The sequence below is a fragment of the Rhinoraja longicauda genome, chromosome 38 (assembly GCF_053455715.1).
Source record: "Rhinoraja longicauda isolate Sanriku21f chromosome 38, sRhiLon1.1, whole genome shotgun sequence".
NCBI lineage: Eukaryota > Metazoa > Chordata > Chondrichthyes > Rajiformes > Arhynchobatidae > Rhinoraja > Rhinoraja longicauda.
In genome coordinates, this window is record NC_135990.1 from 13,445,408 (window position 1) to 13,472,057 (window position 26,650).

At 45.0% G+C, this 26,650-nt stretch overlaps 1 protein-coding gene across 6 annotated transcripts in view; it reads left to right on the forward strand.

Annotated features, from left to right (window-relative positions):
* znf609b (zinc finger protein 609b) overlaps positions 1 to 26,650 on the forward strand; it is a 196,536-nt gene that overhangs the window by 140,575 nt on the left and 29,311 nt on the right. For all 6 annotated transcript variants that reach the window (XM_078430043.1, XM_078430049.1, XM_078430045.1 and 3 more), the window contains exons 4-5: positions 20,443 to 20,530; positions 23,362 to 25,816. In XM_078430043.1, the coding sequence (XP_078286169.1) occupies positions 20,443 to 20,530; positions 23,362 to 25,816 (2,543 nt within the window). The remainder of the gene's footprint in view (positions 1 to 20,442; positions 20,531 to 23,361; positions 25,817 to 26,650) is intronic.

Here is a 26,650-nt window from a genome sequence, read left to right on the forward strand (position 1 = left end):
TTGGTGAAGCAGTGTAAATCAGGTTGAAAGAAAGATAAATTGTACTTATTATTGAAATCCGAGATTCAATCAGGATATCCTCATTGGCAAGCTTCACGTTGCTGAGATTGGATTGCATGTGATGCTATTGTGTTTTGAGATTGTTTTGCAAGTTCGTATCCGTTTGATGGAGAGTTCACAACTTTCTCACTCTCAGATTGCAGCGAGATGGACAGATATCACACAATTAAATTCTAAATGTAACCCCAAACATCTGCCAAGTTGCCTCTGGAATCTTGCAAGATAGACACAAAATGCTGGAGCAACTCAGCAGGACAGGCAGCACCTCTGGAGAGAATGAATGGGTGACGTTTCGGGTCGAAACCCTTCCTCGGCCTGAAGAACGGTCTCGACCCAAAACGTCACCCATTCATTCCCTCCAGAGTTGCTGCCGGTCCTGCTGAGTTGCTCTGGCATTTTGCGTCTATTTTTGGTGTAAACCAGAATCTGTAGTTCCTTCCAACACAACTGAATTCTTGGATTCAGTTTGGGTTGAGATTTTGACAAAATTTCTACCCATATCTTTTGACAGCCTCAACTTGCAGAGCTTTGAAGATTCTCACTGAGGAAATGCTTTCTCCACACATTGCAATGTGACTTGGTGAACATTAGTAACAGATGTTCAAATATTGTCCTCTTTTGTCATCCTTGTGTATCAAGCATGAGACTTTCCCTGTTAATGACCACAATGGAATAGAAATTTAAACTTGAAAATATGTGGGTGTTCTGCTAGTTTATTTGCCATTTAGTGTGCCTGGCTTACAAACTACACAATTTAAGAGCGAGGAGTACAAATGTTATCAATAAACTATGGACGGAGGTTAAGTTTGATTACTTTTGCTTTTGTGGGGAGAAAAGGCTATATTACCATTTGCAACCAAAGCCCTGGACCTGATTGCAATCATTTTCCTTGAGTCAGCAGTTTGGTTTTGAAGCAGTTTGTAGCAAAATAACAACAGTTTTAAATTGAACGATTGAATGAGATTTATTATCATCAGTAGTAAAGTTGAGTGGAAGTGAGGTTTTGATGGATAATAACATTAAAATCCCAGCCACGAGGATAGTATCCTACTCCACTCACATCTTTAGGAATTCCTTGATATCGTAGGTTTTCTCTGGGTGCTCTGGTTTCCTCCTACGGGCGGCACGGTGGCGCAGCGGTAGAGTTGCTGCCTTACAGCGAATGCAGCGCCGGAGACCCGGGTTCCATCCCGACTACAGGTGTTGTCTGTACGGAGTTTGTACGTTCTCCCCGTGACCTGCGTGGGTTTTCTCCGAGATCTTCGGTTTCCTCCCACACTCCAAAGACGTACAGGTTTGTAGGTTAATTGGCTTTGGTAAATGTAAAAATTGTCCTTGGTGTGTGTAGGATAGTGTTAGTGTGCGGGGATCGCTAGTCGGCGCGGACCCGATGGGCCGAAAGAGCCTGTTTCTGCGCTGTATCTCTAAACTAAACACACTCCAAAGATGTGCAGGTTTGTAGGTTAATTGGCTTCCGTAAAATTGTCCCTAATGTGTAGGATTGAACTAGTGTAGGGGGTGATGGCTGGTCGGCGTGGACTTGGTGGGCCTGTTTCCACACTGTATCTCTAAAGTCTAAAGTAAAGACTGCAGATGTTGGAATCTTGAGCAAAACCCAAAGTGCTGGACAATTTCAGGTCAGGCAGCATCTGGGGAGGGAATGGGCAGGTGACGTTTCTTTCAGGGACGCTCCTCGTAACCATCTATGCTTATTCTATTTACCTGCACTTGGCCCATAGCATTCTCAGGCTAGGCAACTCAAGTGCTCACCTAGATACTTAAATGTTGAGTACTGTCAACCACCTATCCACTCCTGCAGGCCAACTGTTCTCTGAGTGAAAATGTTCTTCCTCAGATTCCCTCTGAATCTCTAGCTTCACCCTAAACTATGCCTTTTAGTTTTATTTACTTCTGTTATTCATGAAGGTTTCCTCTCGTCTCCACTACGACCTCCTTAATTTTACATACTTCTGTCTGCACCCTCCCTTAGTGCCTGCACTTCCAGGGAAAACAAATTCAGCTCCTTGCGTGTCTTCTTATCACTGCAACACTACATGCCAGTGAATCTCCTTTACACTTCCCCAGTGTACTCATGCCCTTGTTATGGAGACACAAGGAACTGCAGATATTGAATTCTTGAGCAAAGCACAAAGTGCTGGAGGAACAGCAGGTCAGGCAGCATCTGTGGAGGGAATGGCCGAATGATGTTTCGGGTCAGGACCCTTCTTCAGATTCCTCCCCCTCCCTCGACTGCTATCAGTGCCTGAAGAAGGGTCCTGGCCCAAAACATCATCTCTTCTTTTCTTCACTGGTGATGCCTGATCTGCTGAGTTCGGCACTTTGCTTCGATCATGTCCTCTGTTTCCGTGTAGTGACCAGAACTGCACACAGTTCTCCAGTGTGGCCTGGCTGATATTTTATACAGATATGCCATAACTTACCAGTCAATAGTCAATAGTCAATAGTCGTTTATTTGTCACATACACATAAATGTGTAGTGAAATGAAACATTACCCGCAGTTGAACAATAAGACCAATAAGAATAATCAATAAAAATGCAATAACACATACAATCACAACTAACACCAAACAAAAAGAAACATCCATCACAGTGAGTCTCCTCCAGTCCCTCCTCACTGTGATGGAAGGCCAAAATGTATTTTTCTCTTCCCTGCCGTCTTCTCCCGCGGTCAGGCTGTTGGAGTTGCCACGTCGGGGCGGTCTTCTATTCTGTCCTCTTTTTGATGAAGACAAGTGGCAAGTACCCCATATGCTGCCTTCTACACCTTCTCTATCAGTCCTATTCAGCGGGTCATTAAACTTGTACTTCAAGGTTCCTGTATTCCTAATGATCCCTCTAGCTCCTACCATTCATTGTGTTTGAATGAATCCATACTCCAAAGACGTACAGGTATGTAGGTTAATTGGCTGGGTAAATGTAAAAATTGTCCCTAGTGGGTGTAGGATAGTGTTAATGTACGGGGATCGCTGGGTGGCACGGACTTGGAGGGCCGAAAAGGCCTGTTTCCGGCTGTATATATATGATATGATATGATATGATACCCTCATTCATGCTGCCAAAAAGCATCACTTTGCACCTATCCAGATCAAATTCTATCTGCCAATTGGTCTGCCATCTTGCTGACGGATCAGTATCATCTTGTAGCCTCTGATATCCTCACCATTAATGTGCTGCTCATTGAACAGAGGTTACAGTACCAGGGTGTAATCGTGCCATAGTTACAGCAAAGGACACGCTGTTTGTTCTTCGGGTCAGTGCTCGTTGCTGGTGGAATAACCCAGCTCTATTGTTCCTGCAGGGTGCCAGCCAGACTGACAGTGCAAGTCACTTACTTCTATAATCTACGCATGGGAATTGCACTGTTTTTGAACAATATATCTAAATACTCGTGTGTAGTCACAGAAAATCTAAAGTTTATTAACAGTCCAGCTTGTGTTCCTCTTGTTACCAACCAACAAACCATTAGCTGTTTCATTCAAACACAATCCCTCAGTGGAAAAGAAGGCATCATTTGCAGGGGATCATTTTAAAAGGCAGTCAGTACTTCAGCAGTCTGGGCTTTTGACCCATCATGCAATTTAATATGTCTGTTGTTTTAACGATTTACCAATCAGGAGAATATTCAGAAAGATCTTCTTATCGAGTCCACATCACAAGATTAGAAATTGTTCATCCAGGGCTGATCACGCTTCTCAACATCTGCATACAATGGCGTCACGCGCTTCTTGTGCGTCTAGTGGTGGAAAGATTGTTGGAAACAGAGCTGCGATGTGAACGTTCTTTCCTGAACCCCACTTAGAAAGATGATATTGATGACTTCCCTTTTTCAAACTGGCTTCAGTTTTATCCCCTGCTATAAATTTGTATCCAAATTTATTCTTTACAAATGATCATCTACTTCTTCATCTGCGGTCGGATTAACTTCCTTTTTATAGAGGATGTATGTGATAATAAATTTGAACAAATTGCTTAACCCTTCTATTTCTCTTGTCTGAACCTATATTATCTTTCTGTGTGCTGGGAATATGTTTAGAGGAATGTCTCATTTTTATGAAACGAGGGTTTGTAGGTTTAAGTGAATCAAGTTTCAGATGTTCTGATTGGTATTTCTGAGGCTGAGTTGGCATCAAGGCTCTGAAAGATAATACTGCGTGAAAGAGTACTTCAGCTGCTAACCTTTCCCACCCCTGTTGCTCACCATTAGTTTATTTAGTATATTTTGCCAAGTCACTGGCTGATCCCAAAGAACCCACTACCATTATCTGATGATAGACACAAAATGTTGGAGTATCTCAGTGGGATGGGCAGCATCTCTGGTTAGAAGGAATGGGGGACATTTCGGGTCAAGACTCTTCTGACTTTAGTCTGAAGAAGAATCTTGACCCGAAATGCCACCCATTCCTTCTATCCAGAGATGCTGCCTGTCCCGCTGAGTTACTCCAGCATTTTGTGTCCATCTTTGGTGTAAACCAGCATCTGCACTTCTACCATTATCTGTATGAATTTCTAATTTAAGCACTGGAAAAGACCTGAGCTTGCAAAATTTCAATGTACGTTATCTATCCCTCTGCAAGCCTTAAGGTAGTATGTTCACTGAATTGTACCTGGTGAGTTTTATGTGGATTTGGAGATCACTAAATTGTCAAAGCGCTGCTGCTGGAGTTTATCTAACTGAAATCAGACAACTTCCCCACATTCTTTTTTTTAAAAATTCAGATCTACGAGTAATTGCTGGGGCCAGTATTTATTGCCAACCCTGAATTGCTGTTAAGCTTGGGTGGCTTGCCATTCTAGAGGGCATATAAAGGACAACCACATGGGTGGTTTAGAGTTGTATATAGATCAGATCAGATCGGGTAAGGGTGCCAGAAATTCATGCTAAAAGACATCAGTAACGGTATTGTTTCGTTTAGTTTAGAGATACAGCGCGGAAACAGGCCCTTCGGCCCACCGAGTCCGCGCTGACCAGCGATTCCCCCTATCCTACACAAACTAGGGACAATTTACTATTTTACCAAGCCAATTAACCTACAAACACATTTGGAATGTGGGAGGAAACCGGAGATCCCAGGGAAAACCCATGCAGGTCACGGGGAGAACGTACAAATTCCGTACAGACAGCACCGGTAGTCAGGATTGTACCACGGGTCTCTGGCGCTATAAGGCAGCAACTCTACCGGTGCGCCACCGTGCCACTCTCTATTGTACTACAATCCAATAGTTTTGTAAAAGAAATTTAGTAAGCACAAGATTTTATACTTCCAGATTATTAACTGAATTTAAATTCCAAAGCTACCATGTGGAATTTGGGAAAAAAAAGACACAAAGTGTTGGAGTAACTCAGCAGGTCAGACAACATCTGTGGAAAAACATGAATATGTGCCAGTTGGGTTAGGAACTCTGTTTTCCAATTTGTTGATTCAGGTCTCTGGATTCTAGTCCGATACTTAATCACTGCACCACCACCATCCTGGATCAGTGTGAACTTCCTGTTAGCCAACATTTCACCTGTCGAGACATCTATCTATCTATCTGGCTCTTGTCATGAAGAAGGCAATAAGGCAATTCCAGGAGCCGACAGGAAGAAACATCTGCTAGGCCAGATGTGGCTCGGTCGGCCATACGTTGTAGCTTGCTGAAATAGAGCCGTTCCATCACCCCCCATTCCCCTGCTCCCCCCCCCCCACTTCCCAGCAAATGATTCTCTATCCCGCATTCACCCAGTTCCCATTTGAAAGGGCTGATTGATTTTGTTCGTACCATCTTTACAGGCACTGACTCCAGATTATGTAGCTGATCTTTTTTTTAAGTACTTATTTTTCTCCCCACGTTCTCATTGTACTTTCTGCCCAGCATTTTACATCCGTGAACTTTCAGTGCTGTCTGTTTGCTGAGTATTTGCAGCATTTTGCTGTTTAATGTCAGTCATTTATAGCAGTGTGGTTACCAAGCTCAGTTGACTGTAATTATTCAGTCAGGACCTCTCTACCTGGTGTTCTCGCTGTGTGTGCAATTTTTTGTTTGTATGGTAGATGTCCCAGATTACTTTGAAAAGCTGCCTTCACTAAAACTATTCATGTAGTATTAAGCAGGCCCACATAATTCTTGCCTTTCCCCATGTTACAACAGTAAGCAGATTTCCACAGTGCTTTATTGACTCTGACATGCATTGGGATATCCACAAAGCATGTCATTAACGCAATCCAACCCCCACCCCCCCCACCCCCCCCCCCCCAGTCTGTTTGACAGCTGCTGGATGTAGCCCTTTGTAATATTAACCTTCAAGTGAACTGTCTGATTCACTACTGTTTGCTAAGTCTCTAGATTGCAAACATATTTAACTTGAGCAATATCATCCACCTGGAATTAGCACTGAAATCAAGCTGCAGCTCTGCAGGGCATGGCGGTGGGGTGAGCAGATTGTGTGTCACAAAGCAGGTCCACAGTGGAGCCGGCAGGGGGTCCAAGCCTGTCCTTGATGTCCTGTCCGCGGAGTTGGTACGAGTCTCCGTGTGACTGTCTGTGCCGTCAGCTGCTTTGTGCTGGCAGTGATGCGGGGCCAGGGGTGTGATCGAGCTGTACATTTCCCTGATGCAGTCAGCTGCAAGTTGAAGGCCTGCCAAGGGGCCGTTTAGCTTGTCTGTTAGAAACCTTGTATGGCTGCAGCCCAGGCAGGCTGCTCTGTGCTGTACTAAGCTGCTGCTGCTGAGGGTGTTGTTGCAAGGGCTTGCCACCTCTGCAAGAGGAATGAGTTCATTCCTAGCATGCGTGGTAATGAAACATTTATGAGGAAGCAGGGCAATTGAGCTGGGGCCACGCAGTGGAAACACAGGCTGCCAGAGCAGAGTTTTGTTAGAGCTAAGCAGATTGTGGCTGGCTTCCCATCCCTGCACAGACATGGCTTTGTGTGGAAGCAGCCCGAAGGCTGACTGCACCCTCACATTCCACCCTTTATTCTTCTCCTTCGTTCAGACATGAATCCGATTACTGGAGTGGCCTGTGTCGGGTCGTTTCTGCCGCAGTAACTCCCTGCCTTCCGTGGGAGAGTGGAACAAAGGAAGGTGTTAGTCTGGAATTTTGGGAATGTCATTCCGGTTGATTTATCTGCTTGCTGTTCTCATTCGCTATTTACATTCCTTCCCTGAACTGCACTCCACTTTATGATTTATCGCCCGCATGCATTCCTCCCTTCCCCTCGCGTCTTTTATCTCTCTGCTTTATTTTTCTCTTGTCCTGGGACCCCCCCGATGTGTTTCTGCCCCTTGACCAAGATGCCAGATGCCAGAACAGTTGATGTTTAACTGCTCAGACCTTGGCCAGCTTGAGAGGGTGAATCTGTGAGCTTTTAATCTTTCTCGTGCACATGCTATGAAGTAGGGGCTCTCTCACTGCTCCTCCATCTGTCCCCCCCCCCCCACCCCAAATGCTTGCCATTCGAGGACAATTCGCATTGGGTTGATCAAGGGAGTTCAAGCCAAGTTACATCCTCTTTTCCCTCACACCTCACAAGAGAAACTACAGCAGGGTTTACTGCTAATGTTCTTGAGACCCGCCTTGGCTAATGCAGGCCAGTCGTAGCTTCCCAGTGTGACTGCAAGTCAAAAACACTGCAAATGCTGGACATCTGAAACCAAAACAAGGAGTGCTGGAAGCACTCAGCGGGTCAGGCAGCATCTGCGGAAAGGGAAACGGTTATTGCTTTGGGTCAGAGATTTTTTTTCAGGACTGGGAAAGGGAGAAAATAAATAAAGTGACGAGTTCAACCAGCACAAACTAGGGCTTAAAGCTTGATCCTTGCACGCTGTTACTACTTAGTAAACTTACTGTGCCAACAGTGTTCCAATAGATTTTTTTGGTCACTCTGTTCTAGATCTTTAACTTTATGGGATGTAGATCTTGAAAGTAAAACTTTTGTACCTGTAAATAGTGCTATGCAGAGCCAATTAAGAGGCTGTAATATTCCTGTGTGTTTTTGGTTAATTTTATTTTATCATGATGTGCAAGAATAAGATATTCGAAACACTGGAGTAACTCAGGCAGCATCTGTGGAGAACATGGATAGGTGACATTCAAAACAGGGCTTATCTGTGTTCTCCAGAGAAACTGCCTGACCCGCTGAGTTACTCCAGCATCATGTTTTTTTTGTAAACCTGCATCGGCAGATCCTTGTGTCCATAAGATATTCAAAGTTATATATGCGCATACCTGAATCTTGACAATTGTTGAATATGTCGAGTACTGTTCTTTGCCACAGTAAACTGTCACAGAGATACGACGACATGGATTTAGTCCGTAGTAATACAAGAAGTAGAAGCAGCAGTCATGGGATCAATCAGCACAGAAATAGGCCCTTCAGCGCAACGTATCCAAGATGCCTCATCTACGCTCATCTGACCTGCATTTGGCCCATGTTTTCCTGCACCTTTCCTATCCATATACCTGTCCAGGTGTATTTTAAATATAAGCCTCACCTGCCATTTAGTTAGATCAGGGCTGGTATTTTGCTTCTGGGCTATTTACCTGTATTAACCTCATCCATGCAACTTTCAGGGCGTGCAGGCAGTGTCTGAACTTGACTTGAGTTTAATTATTGTGGCAGGATATGTAAATCTTGCACATTACTGAGCGTGGTTGGTGTGCCAGTGTGGCAGGTTTTGAGTGGTGCCTGCAGGACTGAGGACCACACACCACATGCCAAATGATTGATGAGCCACTGCTCAAAACTGAATGAGTCTTTGTGCCGTTTGAAAGCCTCATGTGTAGTGAAATCGATCTGAGCACTTTTTAAAGTGGATCTGCTGCATAATATACAGTGTCTTCCATCATGTTTGGGACAAAGACCCATCATTTATTTATCAGCCTCTGTACTCCACAATTTGAGATCTGTAATATAAAAAATCACACGTGGTTAAAGTGCACATTGTCAGATTTTATTAAAAGGTATTTTTATACATTTTGGTTTCACCATGTAGAAATTACAGCAGTGTTTATATATAGTCCCCCCATTTCAGGGCACCATAATATTTGGGACACATGGCTTCACAGGTGTTTGTAATTGCTCAGGTGTGTTTAAATGACCCCTTAATGCAGGTTTTAGAGAGCTCTCAGCACCTAGTCTTTCCTCCACTCTGTCTATCACCTTTGGAAACTTTTATTGCTGTTTATCAACATGAGGACCAAAGTTGTGCCAATGAAAGACAAAGAAGCCATTATGAGACTGAGAAACAAGAATAAAACTGTTAGACATCAGCCAAACCTTAGGCTTACCAAAACCAACTGTTTGGAACATCAGATAGGCGATTCTGTGGACGCAGTCGGGAGACCCGGATGGTGGTTTGCCTCCCTGGTGCCGGTGTCCGGGATGTGTCTGAGCGTGTCCAGGATATCCTGAAAGGGGAGGGAGATGAGCCAGAAGTCGTGGTACATATAGGTACCAACAATATAGGTAGGATAAGGGAAGAGGTCCTGAAAGGAGAATTTAGGGGGCTAGGAAGAGAGTTAAAAAAAAGGACTTCCAAAGCAATAATCTCAGGCTTACTGCCTGTGCCACGCGATAGTGAGAATAGGAATGGAGTGAGGTGGAGGATAAATACGTGGCTGAGGAACTGGTGCAAGGAGCAGGGATTCAAGTTTCTGGATCATTGGGACCTCTTCTGGGGGAAGTATGACCTGTACAAAAAGGACGGGTTGCATCTGAACCTGAGGGGAACCAATATCCTGGCGGGGAGATTTGCTAAGGTAATTGCGGAGACTTTAAACTAGTACGGTTGGGGGGAGGGACTCAAACACAGATAGCTAATAGGCAGTGTGTGAGGCAGGAGGCAGAAAAGGGAAACACTCAGACCCAATATGTAGGAGAGAAAGAAGGGAAAATAAATAAACTGAGAATAAGAAATGATGGGTCCCTTAAATGTGTATATTTTAATGCTAGGAGCATTGTAAGAAAGGTGGATGAGCTTAGAGCCTGGATTGACATCTGGAAGTATGATGTTGTGGCGATCAGTGAAACATGGTTGCAGGAGGGTTGCGATTGGCAATTAAATATTCCAGGATTTCATTGTTTCAGATGTGATAGAATCGGAGGGGCAAGAGGTGGGGGTGTGGCATTGCTTGTCAGGGAGGATATCACAGCAGTGCTTTGGAAGGACAGACTAGAAGGCTCGATTAGGGAGGCTGTTTGGGTGGAACTCAGAAATGAGAAAGGTTTAGCAACACTTATAGGGGTGTATTATAGACCGCCAAATAGGGAACGAGAATTGGAAGAGCAAATATGTAAGGAGATAGCAGATATTAGTAGTAAGCACAGAGTAGTGATTGTGGATGATTTCAATTTTCCGTATATAGACTGGGAATCACATTCTGTTAAAGGGCTGGATGGTTTGGAGTTTGTAAAATGTGTGCAGGATAGTTTTTTGCAGCAATACGTAGAGGTGCCTACCAGAGAAGGGGCAGTGTTGGACCTCCTGTTAGGAAATGAGACGGGTCAGGTGACGGAGATATGTGTTGAGGAGCACTTTGGGTCTAGTGATCACAATGCCATTAGTTTCAATATCATTATGGAGAAGGTCAAATCTGGACCAAGGGTTGAGATTTTGGATTGGAGAAAGGCTAATTTTGAGGAGATGAGAAACGATTTAAAAGGAGTGAAATGGAACTTTTTGTTTTATGAAAAGGATATAATAGAGAAATGGAGGATATTTAAAGGTGAAATTTTGAGAGTAGAGTCTTTATGTCCCTGTTCGGTGGAAAGGAAAGAATAATAATTTGAAAGAGCCGTGGTTTTCCAGGGAAATTGGACACTTGGTTCGGAAAAAGAGGGAGATATACAATAAATATAAGCGGCAGGGAGTAAATAAGGTTCTTGAGGAATATAAAGAATGTAAAAGGAATCTTAAGAAGGAAATTAGAAAAGCAAAAAAAAGATATGAGGCTGCTTTGGCAAGTAATGTAAAAGTAAACTCCAAGGGGTTCTACAGATATGTCAATAGCAAAAGGATAGTGAGGGATAAAATTGGTCCATTAGAGAGTCAGAGTGGACAGCTATGTGCTGAGCCGGATGAAATGGGGGAGATATTAAACAATTTCTTTTCTTCGGTATTCACCGAGGAGAAGGATATTGAATTATGTGAGGTAAGCGAAACAAGTAGAGTAGTGATGGAAATTATGAGGATTAAAGAAGAGGAGGTACGGACACTTTTGAAAAATATAAAAGTGGATAAGTCTCCAGGTCCTGATAGGACATTCCCTAGGACATTGAGGGAAGTTAGTGCAGAAATAGCAGGGACTATGACGGAAATATTTCAAACGTCATTAGAAACGGGGATGGTGCCAGAAGATTGGCGCATTGCGCATGTTGTGCCTTTGTTTAAAAAAGGTTCTAAAAGTAAACCTAGCAATTATAGACCTATTAGTTTGACGTCTGTGGTGGGAAAATTTATGGAAAAGATACTTAGGGACAATATATATAATTATTTGGACAAACAAGGCCTGATTAGAAACAGTCAACATGGATTGTGCCTGGAAGGTCATGTTTGACTAATCTTCTTGAATTTTCTGAAGAGGTTACCAGGGAAATTGATAAGGGCAAGGCTGTGGATGTTGTCTATATGGACTTCAGTAAGGCATTTGACAAGGTTCCACATGGAAGGTTGATTAAGAAGGTTAAATCGTTGGGTATTAATAGTGAGGTTGCAAGATGGATTCAACAATGGCTGAATGGGAGATACCAGAGGGTAATGGTTGACAATTGTATGTCAGGTTGGAGGCCAGTGTCTAGTGGAGTGCCCCAGGGATCTGTGTTGGGTCCACTGTTGTTTGTCATTTACATTAATGATCTGGATGATGGTGTGGCAAATTGGATTAGTAAATATGCAGATGATACTAAGATAGGTGGTGTAGTTAGTAATGAAGTAGAGTTTCAAAGTCTACAGAGAGACTTGGGCCTTTTGGAAGGGTGGGCTGAAAGATGGCAGATGGAGTTTAATGCTGATAAGTGTGAGGTGCTGCATTTTGGTAGGACAAATCAAAATAGGACGTACAGGGTAAATGGTAGGGAATTGAGGAATGCAGTGGAACAGAAGGATCTGGGAATATCTGTGCATTGTTCCCTGAAGGTGGAATCTCATGTGGATAGGGTGGTGAAGAAGGCATTTGGTATGCTTGCCTTTATAAATCAGAGCATCGAGTATAAAAGTTGGGATGTAATGTTAAAATTGTACAGGGCATTGGTGAGGCCGAATCTGGAGTATGGTGTGCAGTTCTGGTCGCCAAATTATAGGAAAGATGTCGACAAAATGGAGAGGGTACAGAGGAGATTTACTAGAATGTTGCCTGGGTTTCAGCACTTAAGCTACAGAGAGAGGTTGAACAGGTTGGGTCTTTATTCTTTGGAGCGTAGAAGGTTGAGGGGGGACTTGATAGAGGTTTTTAACATTTTGAGAGGGACGGACAGAGTTGACGTGGGTAGGCTTTTCCCTTTGAGAGTGGGGAAGATTCCAACAAGGGGACATAGCTTCAGAATTGAGGGACAAAAGTTTAGGGGTAATATGAGGGGTAACTTCTTTACTCAGAGGGTGGTGGCTGTATGGAATGGGCTTCCGGTGGAAATGGTGGAGGCTGGCTCGATTTTATTATTTAAGAGTAAATTGGATAGGTATATGGATAAGAGGGGATTAGAGGGTTATGGTCTGAGTGCAGGTAGATGAGACTAGGTCAGGGAGAGTGGTCGGCGTGGATTGGAAGGGCCGAACGGGCCTGTTTCCGTGCTGTAGTTGTTATATGGTTATATGGTTATTAAGAAGAAAGAGTGCACTGGTGAGCTTACTAATCGCAGAGGGACTGGCAGGCCAAGGAAGACCTCCACAGCTGATGACAGAAGAATTCTCTCTATAATAAAGAAAAATCCCCAAACACCTGTCCGCCAGATCAGAAACACTCTTCAGGAGTCAGGTGTGGATTTGTCAATGACCACTGTCCGCAGAAGACTTCATGAACAAAAATACAGAGGCTACACTGCAAGATGCAAACCACTGGTTAGCTGCAAAAATAGGATGGCCAGGTTACAGTTTGCCAAGAAGTACTTAAAAAAGCAACCACAGTTCTGGGAAAAGGTCTTGTGGACTGATGAGACGAAGATTAATTTGTATCAGAGTGATGGCAAGAGCAAAGTATGGTGGAGAGAAGGAACTGCCCACGATCTAAAGCAAACCACCTCATCTGTGAAACACGGTGGTGGGGGTGTTACGGCCTGGGCATGTATGGCTGCTGAAGGTACTGGCTCACTTATCTTCATTGATGATACAACTGCTGATGGTAGTAACATAATGAATTCTGAAGTGCATAGACACATCCTATCTGCTCAAGTTCAAACAAATGCCTCAAAACTCATTGGCCGGCTCAATGATTCTACAGCAAGTCAATGATCCCAAACATAAAGCAACAAAGGAGTTTTTCAAAGCAAAAAATGGTCAATTCTTGAGTGGCCAAGTCAATCACCCAATCTGAACCCAATTGAGCATGCCTTTTATACGCTGAAGAGAAAACTGAGGGGACAAGCCCCCAAAACAAGCATAAGCTAAAGATGGCTGCAATACTGGCCTGTGAGAGCATCACCAGAGAAGACACCCAGCAACTGGTGATGTCCATGAATCACAGACTTCAAGCAGTCATTGCATGCAAAGGATATGCAACAAAATACTAAACATGACTACTTTCATTTACATGACATTGCTGTGTCCCAAACATTATGGTGCCCTGAAATGGGGGGACTATGTATAAACACTGCTGTAAATCCTACATGGTGAAACCAAAATATGTAAAAATACCCTTTATTAAAATCTGACAATGTGCACTTTAACTACATGTGATTTTGTTCTATCACAAATCTCAAATTGTGGAGTACAGAGGCAAATAAATACACGATGGGTCTTTGTCCCAAACATTATGGAGGGCACTGTATTGAAGCTTTGTTAACTAGATCATACCAGGCCTGGATCTAAAACTGTACCCTCTCCATGACTGGATGTGTCCAAAGTGAATAGTTAGTGAAGGCAAACTGCAGTCTGTGCCTTTGGAAGCTTTCAAACATTATACAGCTGTGTAAGATTTTGCTGCTATTTGTAATGATATTGTTGACTTTCATTTTCTGTATATTTTGCTTGTACTTTCTTTGACACCACCCATCCTCATCTTCCAACTCACCGCTTAGTTTGGAAAATTTATGCTTCAATTTGCTGTATGTTAAATGAGAGGATTCTATCCGAGCCATTGTGGCCTTAAGAGAAAATAATGTGCGTGGAATACTCCTCCAGGGAGGGAATGTTGACCAGTGTTCCTCTCGTTCCCACCCACCTTCCCTCCCCCTTTGTTGCTATTGTGTGCATGTACATGTGGGATGGAGGGTGAGGACAGGTTTGCGTTTGTACGAATAGTCGGATAACTGGCTGAATGAACATGAAGAACAGCTACTGCTGAAGTACCAGGGTGAGGGCCTTTCGAAGGAGTCCACACTTTTGCAAAATCTCGATGGGGTTGGCCAGAGCTGAGGAGAGCAGCTGGTAGAAAAATAAACAGTAGAAATATTATTGTTCTTTCAACGGAACTGAATCTTTTGCAAAACCATTAAAAGGGTAATTTGAAGCAGCATATTTCAAAATGTCAACAGTTTTATCCAGAGAATAAAAAATTGTCTGGGAATCCCTTGGATCGCACTGATGCTGAAATTGACACCATTTGCTCAAGTCAATCTTGATCACAGGAGAATATGATATAGAAGACTGTGACAGAATATAATTTCCTAACTTGGAGAATTGGTGTGCAAATGCAGAAGGAGGCATCTGGATCACATGCAGGCTGATGACATTAGTTAATCTTGGCATCATGTTCGGCACAGGCATTGTGGGCCAAAGGACTTATTCCTGTCCTGTACTTTTCTGTGTTCTATGTTCAATTATTTCTCCATTTTGGTACTAGGAATATGCCACATCTTCTTGGAAAATAATGATCAAATATATTTTTTGGTTACCCTGGAAATGAAAGTAGTTTCACAGCAACAAAACACATGCCTTTGGCCACGATTAATCTCCCCAACAACTTCCACTGCCAGCATAATCAAGGAAGTTAGATAATTATTTAAAAGAAGTATGTGGCTTCCTTATTCATCTTCATTCTGATTATTTTTTGCTAATTGTCTTAGTTTGATACGTCCACTACCGATTTTCCAGCACCATTGGTTCCAGAGCCTTGTCGTATTATTTATCCATTTTGTCAGACCAACAGAGGTCACGTAATAATGATATAATACAGCTCTGATCCACTAATTATACCCCTCCTGTCTCTAAAACACCATGGACTGCTAGAAACTTGCATAAACAAATATTGAATGTAAATTACTTTTGCAGTGAGACTTGCGTGTCTTGCTCGGGCAGCCCGGTACCAGTTAACCAGTTTCCCTCAGATGTCCTAATGAGGGTCAGATTGGCGACTTATGTCCGAGGCACCACTTTCCAGGCAGGACTACCGACCGGGCCGACACACGCCCACCTGAGATTTGCCAAATTCGCTGAAAATGTGGAAGGGCGGGCGTACCCACCGTCTGACGCAGGCCTTTGAGCAGAGTCCAACGGTTCCGGAACACAAAGGCCGCCAGGGGGCTGAGGTATCGCCCCGCACAGTCGGCTATGGGAATGGATCCGCCTGCTCCGGCTAGGCCGGAGTTCCAGAGCCCTGGCTGCAGGGGGCAAATTCGACCCGCTGATTGGCCGCGGAAGTCCCAATGAGGTCGAGATTGGCACCATTTCCAGGGGGATTTCTGGGGGGGGGATTCAAGTACGCTCTTGTAATTTTGTCCGGATTAAAGGAGGCACAGGACCATTTGCTGGTAAATCGGTGGTGGACCTGTACTACCATTGTAATAGGCTCATCACATTCTCAAGCTTGACTTTATTCTCATTTTTCATGCAAGTGTAGATGTGTCTTTTGTTGCCTGCCACAAAAGGTTGTTTTGCATTTTGCTGCACACTGGAGTGAAATAAAAGTGTGTCAGGTCCTCTGAGAAATGCGGTAACTGCTGGAGTAGATTTGTTGTCTGGGTGAGTGTTACTTTCCCAAGGTTTGTTCATCTGGATCCAGTCCAGATCAACAGCCAGTTTCAGTGATGTAATCTAGCATAAATGGCACCAATTAATTGTCTGTTCCGAAGGAGTGCAGATGTCATGTAGAAGATTCCCAAAGCAACAGCTTGAGGTGCCGGCTGTGCCTGACCATCACACTGGGCACATTGGTGCTCGGCCCTGCTTCCTGGAGTGCTGACAGTTTCGTAGGCGACTATTGAAGTCTGTCACACAGAGATGCAAAGGCTGGCAAGGTGGCGAGTCTTACAGCGCCAGAGACTCTGGTTCGATCCTGACTACAGGTGCATGTCTGTATGGAGTTTGTACGTTCTCACCGTGACCTGCGTGGGTTTTCTCCAAGATCTTCAGTTTCCTCCCATACTCCAAAGACGTACAGGCTTGTAGTTTAATTTGCTTGGTATCAATATAAAATTGTCCCTAGTGTGCTTAGGGTAGTGTTAATGTGTGGGATCACTGGTCGGTGTGGGCTCAAGGGGCTATTTTGGCACCTTATCTCTAAATAAAACATGGATTCAGACCCTTTGGCCCACTGGGTCAACCCTCCAGCAGCTAATTTGATACCAAGCCTCCCCAAAGCCATTTTTATTCTGCAAACATTTCCACCAAACTCACAGCCCGTTCCCAGACTTTACACTCATTTACACACTAGTGGGAACTCACAATTAACACACTTGACCACTGGTTTCTTCTAATTTGATAGAGAGATCTGTTCTGCTCTGTAAATGGCTGAAGTCCTCCAGGCACGCAGGCAGACATGGTGTATTTCGTGTCAGCCTTCTTTTCCTGACAAAACAATAACAAGGCCTTTGTGCTCTGAAGAAGAGCCCTGACCTGAAACGCCATCTGTCCATTCCTTCCACAGATGCTGCCTGACTCACTGAGTTCTTCCAGCATTTAGCATTTTGCTTAACTAGGTTATAATGAAAACCATGGCGCAGAGAGATACCACGCTGTCTAAAGATGTGGGAGTTTATGGTGGGATTTCAGCCTCTGCAAAAGTTCCAGTTTGGAACTTGTAGAGATATGGATCTTAAATCCACGCTGATTCAGCTGCCTTCATTGACAAAGTTAAGCATTTTTATTTTGTGTATTATAGTCAGGGGTTTGTCAAGGATTGTGCATGACAACCAGAGATTGAGACTGTGTATTGAGAGGGGAGATGGGAATTCCGAGTGACTTTGGCTGGGGGAAGGGGTCCTTGCACAAGGCTTTTAAACTGTCCATGTTGGCAGGGAGTAGGAAGAGACAAGATGTGTCCTATTTTGGCTTTTGTCACTGAGGAAAAGAGCAGGCTGGATTATTCATCTGATCGTGTTACTTTGACCAGACTTTGTATGCCCCCTGCAGCCTCGTTGAAGTACTGAGGATGCTAGCTGAGACATTGGCATTTCCTGTTGGCTTGGAATGGGTCTGCAGTACCTTTTTATGAGCCTTGCAAGATGTCTAACCTGGTTTGCTGATTATCATATAAACCAACTGTTTATAAGTTACAGTGAACTCTATAACCATTCACATAGACAACGTCCCTGCTGCTGATTCACCTCTGTGAACAGTCTCCAGAGCAATCAGAAACCTCTGCAATCATCAAGAATATGTTATATCTGAGTGGTGTGTACTACTCGCCAATGAATGGAAAACAATCACTTGGCATCTTAATTCATGTGTTTCTCAAGGGCGTGAGCAACAGGCGTGTCATTGTGTGCCACACAGATATAAAATATATTATATTGGTGTAGATTTACTTGTGGGGGCACTTGGTCTGAGGTTGACTAGGGCCTCATCGCTTAGTGATTGATGAAGGGAAAGGTTCATGCTTAGACCTATTTGGCCCTTCACTAGAAGATGAATGGATCTCAGACCTTTGGATTCAAAGACCATTTGTGATAACTTCCAACCCAGCAGTATGAATGTTGATTCCTCTCATTTCAAGTATCTCTGCATTCCCTCTCTCCTCCCCCCCCCCCCCCCCCTCAGCCTAGTCATCCTACTAGTTCTACCGTTCGCATCCTTGTATCTCTTTGTTATCACCTCTTCCCCAGCCAACAATGGGCCGTTATTGGCTCCACACTTCCTCAGTCATCTGTTCCCAGCCCTGCTTTGTTCTGGCCCTTTCTTACCTCCAGTTCCCTCCCCTCGACTTTCAGTCTGAAGGAGGGACCCGACCTGAAATGTCACCCATCTGCTTTCTCCAGAGAAGCTGCCTGACCCGTTGAATTACTCCAGCATTTTGTGTCTATCTTTGGAAGTGTACATAAACCTGAAATGGACAATTTTGCAGGGATATGGGACAAATTTGGTCACAGCATATTTATAAAGACACAGCATAGTCACCTCTACTATAGGATCTGCTGTGCTCCAGAGTAGAATGAGTTGAGCCTTCGGGTGACCTGACCAAATCCCAGCACAAGGTACAGTGTGTTTAATTACCGTATCTATATCCTGCTCTGCAAGAGTCAGGTGGAGATTATTGCAATAACAATGCAACTACTCAGAGATATTCTGCCCATTGCTTTATTAGTTGGACAGCTGCCACGTTTCAAGAGCTTGTGTGCAAGGGCTGGCACCTCTGCAGGTGAGGCTTGCACCTGTTCCATGTGAAGCTGCTGACACTGCATGGTTCAGTTACAGTGCAGCTCAACTTCCATGCGTTTCACATTTAGAAACAGAAATTTGACATGTCCTCTTGTTAAAAGGGTTTCACAAAGGAACTCGATATAACATTGTGCCACTGTTCAACAGTTGATGCCTCCTTTGTTTACCCACATTGGCAGTGAGTCCAGTCTGTCCATGGAGAGTTGCTACTCTTGATAACATGGGCATCTATGGCTTCAGACTTGTGTTCAGTAAGTGACCTCTTTAACCAGTTCCTCTGACTATGGCAATCTACAAGAGTCCGTGCGCTCTCCTTTTGTTTTGTATCAGCTGTTTCCCTGTTAAATATTTAACCTAGTGATCAAAGGTATTTATTCACAAAATGCTGGAGTAACTCAGCAGGTCAGGCAGCATCTCAGGAGAGAAGGAATGGGTGACGTTTCGGGTCAAGACCCTTCTTCTGACCTAGTGATCAGCTGCGCTGTTCTCTGGTTAACTGTACTTGCTGATAGTGAGGTACTCTCAAGATGCAAAACAATACGATATGATGGAACTTTATTTATCCCAGGAGGGAACTTGATCTGCCAACAGTCATAAAAACACAAAATACATGAAACATGGAATTAAAGTGACGAGTGGAAAGGCTTGGGGAATGTGCAAGATTGGGGGGGGGAGGGAGGGGAGTCAGTCTCAGTCTACCCCATGACAAAAGGGGGAAGAGTTGTAACGTTTGATAGCCACAGGGAAGAAGGATCTCCTGTGGCGTTCTGTGCTGCATCTTGGTGGAACCAGTCTGTTGCTGAAGGTGACCAGTGTATCATGGAGGGGGTGAGCTGTATTGTCCAGGATGCTCCGCAGTTTGAGGAGCATCCTCCCTTCCAAGTCCCCCTCCCATGAATCCAACTCTGCGGCACGGTGGCGCAGCGGTAGAGTTGCTGCCTTACAGCGAATGCAGCGCCGGAGACTCAGGTTCGATCCTGACTACGGGCGCCGTCTGTACGGAGTTTGTATGTTCTCCCCGTGACCTGCGTGGGTTTTCTCCGAGATCTTCGGTTTCCTCCCACACTCCAAAGACGCACAGGTATGTAGGTTAATTGACTGGGTAAAATGTAAAAATTGTCCCTAGTGTGTGTAGGATAGTGTTAATGTGCGGGGATCGCTGGGCGGCGCGGACTCGGTGGGCCGAAAGGGCCTGTTTCCGCGCTGTATCTCTAAATCTAAAAAAAAAATCTCCCGGGACGGAGCCAGCTTCCTGATGAGTTTGTTGATCCTATTGCATCCGCAGCCTTTGCCCTGCTGCCCCAGCAGCTTGGTGGGATGCATTTGCCAGGCGTTCAGGTCACTGGGTTCTTCAACACTGTAGCTTGCAGGATTTGGTGTTGGAGCATTTGCAATGAAATCATTCAACTGCTTGATTCACCTTTATTTTGGATCTTACAGGATTAATAATAATAATAATAATGCATTACATTTATATAGCGCTTTTCATACACTCAAAGACGGATGAAATGAAACTCGGATGAAATGCGGTGTGCCCACGTTATCACAGGATTTGCTTGGGGTAGCTTATGGATTAATGCAGAGGTTGTTCAATGGTTTAATATTTCAATGTCTACTTATTTCTCCCTCCTCTGCCAGGTGTCCTGGTGGTTAATGTGACCTGGCGGAACAAGACTTACGTGGGAACCCTTTTGGACTGCACAAGACATGACTGGGCACCACCAAGGTGAGCAAAGGAGATCTGTATTGCAGTGCTATCATTCAATGTACACAACAGGCACCAGTCACGTTTCCCTGTACCCATTTATACCTATTCAAATAGCAGGATAGATATGGATTAAAAAACCTGTTCTAGTTTAATGATCATGAAGTCTTCTCCCCATCACATCCAAATGTTCCTTGTCACTAGTTTGCCTTCATTATCCTGCCCACTGTAGGAATTGGTCACTTTGTGAAGGTGGCTGTTAAGCACTTGAACCTCTACTTTCATTCAACAAGATGAAGGCTGATCTAGGACATAACAATAAGCATTCACCTTTACAGACAGTCCCCAGGTTACCACAGGGTTCCGCTCCTGAGAACTGCTTAGTTCAAACCAACGCCCAATTGTTGAACATGTTGATGGGATCAGGGGTGGTGGAGAGAGAGAAGACACATGGAACTGCCCCAATCCCAGCCAGCAGAGGGTGCCAGAAGCCCCACAGCACTTGGCAAATGCACTCCACCAACTCCCAAACATTCATTCGTGTAAGTGGGGCATTCATAACCTGGACAGCACCTGTATTTTCTCTGGTAACTTCAGTTAGTAAGATTTTGTCATTTTAATGTTTTCAAATAACAATTGCCCTAACATCAATTTTGGTTTTGCAGAAGCAAAGAACAAAGTTCTACCACTCTTACAAATGTTTCCGAATAATCTGGCACTAATTGCTTGTTATATTCTCTGGTCCTAGATCCCCAATGAATGGCTAAATTGATCAGCTTCCATCCACCCAGCTGCCCCCCCCCCCCCCCCACTAGTTTAGTTTAGTGTAGAGATACAGTGCGGAAACAGGTCCTTCAATCCACTAAGTCTGTGCCGGCCAGCGATTCCCGTACACTAACACTATCCTACACACTAGGGAACACGTTACAATTTTTAACAGAAGCCAAATTAAGCCTACAAACCTGCACGTTTTTGGAATGTAGGAGGAAACTGGAGCACCCAGGGAACCCCACGCGATCACGTACAAACTCCATACAGGCAGCAGCCATAATCAGGATGGAAGCCGGGTCTCTGTCTGTAAGGCAGCAACTCTATCACTGCTGGGAACTCTCTGCCTAAATCTAGCATCTGGTGCCCTAGTTTCTCCCCTTCCTGGTAATGTCACCTCTGACATTGAATTATACTTCCCTTCATAATATGTGGTGCACAAAACTGAATCTAGTACTCCAGACTTTGGCTTCAGAGGATTTTGTTTTGCTGAAGCATAATTTAAACGTCATCCCACAGAAGTCTAGATATGACTATTGGACTATTAATTATTATGACATTGGACTATTCATTATTTTTGGTGCCTGCCCTATTCATGACTGCGTAACCAACTTGATCACTGCACAACACTGACCACAGCAACTATGAACTTCCGACTGAAGAAGGGTCCTGACCCGAAACATCACCTGTCCAGTTTTTCCAGAGATGCTGCCTGATCTGCTGAATTACTCCAGCACTTTGTCTCTTTTTTTTGTAAGCCAGCACCTGTAGTTCCTTGATTCTCAATGAACTCGCATGGACTGTCTTTGGGTGCATAAAGGACTTTCGGGGGGGGGGGGGGGTCTGCACTAGAATTATAGTTATTAATTGAATATTACAAAAAATATTATATATTGTCTGTATTTTGTATTTATAGGGCCTGCTGAAAATAAGAATGTTGTTCCTTTGTCAGTACATATAAACACTCTTGACTCTCTCTGTAATTTTGACATTCTGATGATCTGTATATACAGCCCACCAATCTCACTGCGTTTAGGACTGGCGTTTTACTGAGCTATCCACTAGTTTGAATTAAACAACACAAATCAGACCCCAAAAATCATGCCTGAAATAAGGCAAAATGGAGAAGCAAAGAACTGCAGATGCCGGTTTATACCAAAGATAGACACAAAGCGCTGGAGTAACTCAGCAGGTCGGGCAGCATCTCGGGAGAACATGGAGAGGTGACGTTTCAGATTGGGACCTGAAAGAGGTCACTTCTTCAGGTCCCGACCCAAAACGTCACCAGTTCCATGTTCTCCAGAGATGTTGCCTGACCCACTGAGTTACTCTAGAACTTTGTGTCTATCCTTGAAATAAGGCATTTTAATTTAATAGTAGACAGTGAATAAATAGTTTCCCCAAACATTATGTCATGGTGGGAAACCAGACTACTGCAATGAAGGGCAGGAGCGAAGAATGTTAATATGCTTGATCTTTTAAGAAGCTTATTTCAATCTTCAATTATTATAGTTCTCTTTTAAGCTTGTGTAGCAGTTAGTTTCAGCCATTGTGGGGGCAGTGAACTTTGAAACTATTTTGACATTGAAGAGTTTAAGTTAGCACAAAAACATGACACCAGTGCACAATAGCAGAGAGGGACAGGACATGAGGCAGCTTCAATGGCCTCAAGTTGACCTGCACAATTGGTGAATGGGTGGAAGTATCAGTTTATCAATGAGAGAATTCTTCAAGTACAACAAGTATGTGTTGTTCTATTCCTCAGTGTTACAACTTGGCAAGTGCTCAGTGGGTCATGCCTGACATCTGTAAGGTACATTGGGAATAGCAACTGCTTATCATGTCTATCCACTCCCCATAACTGTACAGTGCATACCAGTCCCCATGTCCTGAATATTCAGGGATCTCTTTTGGACGTGCAATATCTTCTTTGCTGTGTGCCTTGGATTTCATGGATGGTGTCCTATTCCAGGTACTCGATTATCTGTTAAATTTGGGTGGAAATATCCTCTCAATGGTAAACCGCGTGGAGTACTGCCTTGTTCAAGTCGGCGCAGTCGATGACTTTTGTTTGCGTTTTCCAGGTTTTGTGAATCGCCAACAAGTGACCTTGAGATGAGAGGGAACAATCGCGGGCGGGGGAAGCGAGTGCGGCCTAGTACAAGCGCTCCAGTGATTGAGGCTGTCGTGGTTCCAGACGCCAAGGTCATTAACAAGACTCGGGCGTGTTCCAGCAGCAAGGGGCGTCGGGGCAGCCAGAACTCTTCAGACAGTCGCACCCCCACAAACCCAGTGGAAGACGTCAAGGCAAGTCCTTCAGCGGGCAACAAGCGGAAGAACAAGCCTGCTCCCGATTTGGACTTAACCTCGAGTTCCGAGGACTCGAAGGGAGGGAAAAGGATGCGTTCAAACTCGCGCGGGGCAGCAACGCCGACCCCCATCATGGTAGTGAAGCCCGAGGCGTCCGTGCCTGAGCATAACTGCCCATCCCCCATCCTCATTGACTGTCCCCACCCCAACTGCAACAAGAAATACAAACACATCAATGGCCTGCGCTACCACCAGGCCCACGCACACACAGACAGTGACGGTAAGATTGAAGGTGACATTGACAGCGAGGAGAAGAACTCCGATGGTGAGGACTGCGCCCAGCATCCGTTACTGAGCCAGGATTCCAGCAGCTGCAATGGTTCCTCCAGCTCCCACACGTTCTGTCAGTCGAAGGGCTACATGTCCCCAGCACGATCTGTCACGCCAAAGGGCAGGAGGGAAGGCAGCATGGAGGCCCACAGCCCTTCCTCTGCCGTGAAGCTTGGGACTGGGAAGAACTCCAGTAAAAAGAAACCCACTTCAGAGGCCGATGTGGAGTCTGGTGGGTTGTATAATGTCGACTGTTCAGAGGAAGGGCTTCCGGTTGCCAGCCCGAGTGACGACACGGGAAACGATGGCGACGACTCCACGGAAAAGAAATCTGCCTTGGAAAAAGACAAAGCCAAGAAGTCGAGTGGTTCAAAAGCAGATAAGCTCCCACTCAAAACAAAGTCTGCCAGGCCCATTGTCCCTGCCATGACGCCAGCACAAATGTACAGTTACTCCCCTGCCGCGTTCACTGCCTCGGGCCCGGGCTCCGCCCCTGGTTTGGCTACCACCGTTGTTCAAGCAATGTCCAAGAGCCCGCCGCTCAAACCCATTCAGCCCAAGCCCACCATCATGGGCGAACCGTCGACGGTGAACCCAGCACTCACGCCCTTGAAGGAGAAGAAGAAAAAGGAGAGGAAGAAGAAGGATGCCAAAGAGGCTGCGAGCCCCAAACCTCTGGGCAAAGTGGGGGCAAAGCCGGAAGATGGCAAGAGCCCTTTCCGAGATCCCGCGGCAGACTCTATGGCTAAAGGCGAGGGGCTCCTAAACGGGTCATCCGAGTCGCACGAAAGTCGCCTGGCCAGTATCAAGGCCGAAGCGGACAAAATCTACAGCTTCACCGACAACGCACCCAGTCCGTCCATCGGTACGGCCAGCAGGCTGGAAGGCACGGGGCTGGTCACGCCTATTACACCCTTGCACGTGGTGACACAGAATGGAGCTGACAGCTCCTCGGTGAAGACCAACAGTCCAGCGTACTCTGACATCTCAGATGCAGGGGAGGACGGAGAGGGGAAGGGAGACGGCAGTAAGGTCAAAACCTCCTCCCCGGAGCAGATGGCCAAGGAAAGTGCCAAGAAAGCTTTATTTTCCTCATCATCCTCCTCCTCCTCCTCTTCCTCGTCCTCACGAACTCAACCACCTATAAATAAAGAAACCCACTCCCCGTACTACCAAGGTTACGACACGTACTATTCTCCGAACTACGCCCACTCGAGTCCCGGAGGTGCCAGCGGAGGCTCGGCGGCAGTGGGACACTCGGTGAAGATCAAGAAGGAGGTGGACGAGGAGGGTGTGGAGGTGAGGGTCAAAGTGGAAAGCACAGACGAGAAGAAAACAGAAATGAGCAGTGCGGGCCACCATCCTTCAGTGATACAGCAGCGCTCCCAGATGTACATGCAGCCTCTGTATTACGGTCAGTACGCCTACGTGCCCCAGTACGGCTACAGTGATCAGGGCTATCACAGTCACATGATGAGCACAAACCCAGGCTACAGGCAGCAGTACGAGAAAATGTGTGAGGAGCAGCACAAACAGAGGCACGAGCAGAACCGCGGGAAGCACAGCAGCAACGATCACGACAAGAAACAAGAGCACGCCATCAAGGAGCGGGAGGAGTGGAAGCAGAAGGCTCCTGCCTCTGCCACCCTCTCTAAAGCACCGAGCTTGACAGACCTTGCAAAACCTGTGCCTAACAAGCCCAAGGACTCGGCGGACTCCATAAAGTATGGCATAATGGCAAAAGCAGATGATGCGTCCAAGATGCAGTCACAGCAGGCAGAAGGATTAAAGATGAAATTAACTGAGGGGAGTCACCTTGGGAGGGAGTTGTGTGAAACAAAACCAGGTCTGGAGTCAAGCAAGCACTCTGGAATGGATCCAGGACTGTGGTACAGACAGGTAAGATCCAAAATTAATCCTTGGAGTCATTTCAGGTTTTCTGCATTACCTGGCTGCATCTTTTACCTAATAGCTTTGCATTGCCCTGTCTGATTGTAGTGTAGTGGACAATCACTCAGAGAACATCACTCCATACCTGCCTGAAGGGCAGTGCATCACAAAATGCTGGAAACAGTACAATATTAACACAGACTAAACTGACACGCATGTAAGAAACCAATCTGCCAGTATTTTTCACATTTCAAGATGGCCCATGGTATTTTGTAAGCAGAGAATAATTTTGTAAAATGCAGTCACTGTTAGGCAAACCTAACAATCAATTTGCACACAGGAAGATTTTGATGCTGCTGATGTAGACTGGGAATTCAATGTTGACCAAGACGTGGAGAACTTCTCTGCTTTATAAGGATGCATTTGTTTTTTATACATTTACCTGGGGTAGTTTACTCTCTCGTTTGGAAAAACACCATGTTTAACGATGTGGCATTCCTTTAATTGCGCACTACAGTGTTAAGCCCGAGGCCACAGCCAACAACTCAGGAAAAAGAGCTCTTCAATAACATAACAATTCACTTGTTCCATTTAACAGTTAAGGATTGCAAAGAGGGAGAAGAGCTATCTACTACGTAAGTAGTTGCGATCCAATAGTTCTTTATCATAACGATGAATAATCAGCCTCTAATCTGAAAACCCTTGCCCATGGACACTCATAGTTATTGGTCAGGATACAGACATGAGTGTGAATTGTAAAAATCACTCTCATTTTGTTTGGCTTGTTTGAAAAGTGAAGTCCCTACACATTTTTGGATGCTGAACACCATGTGTGTCATGTTT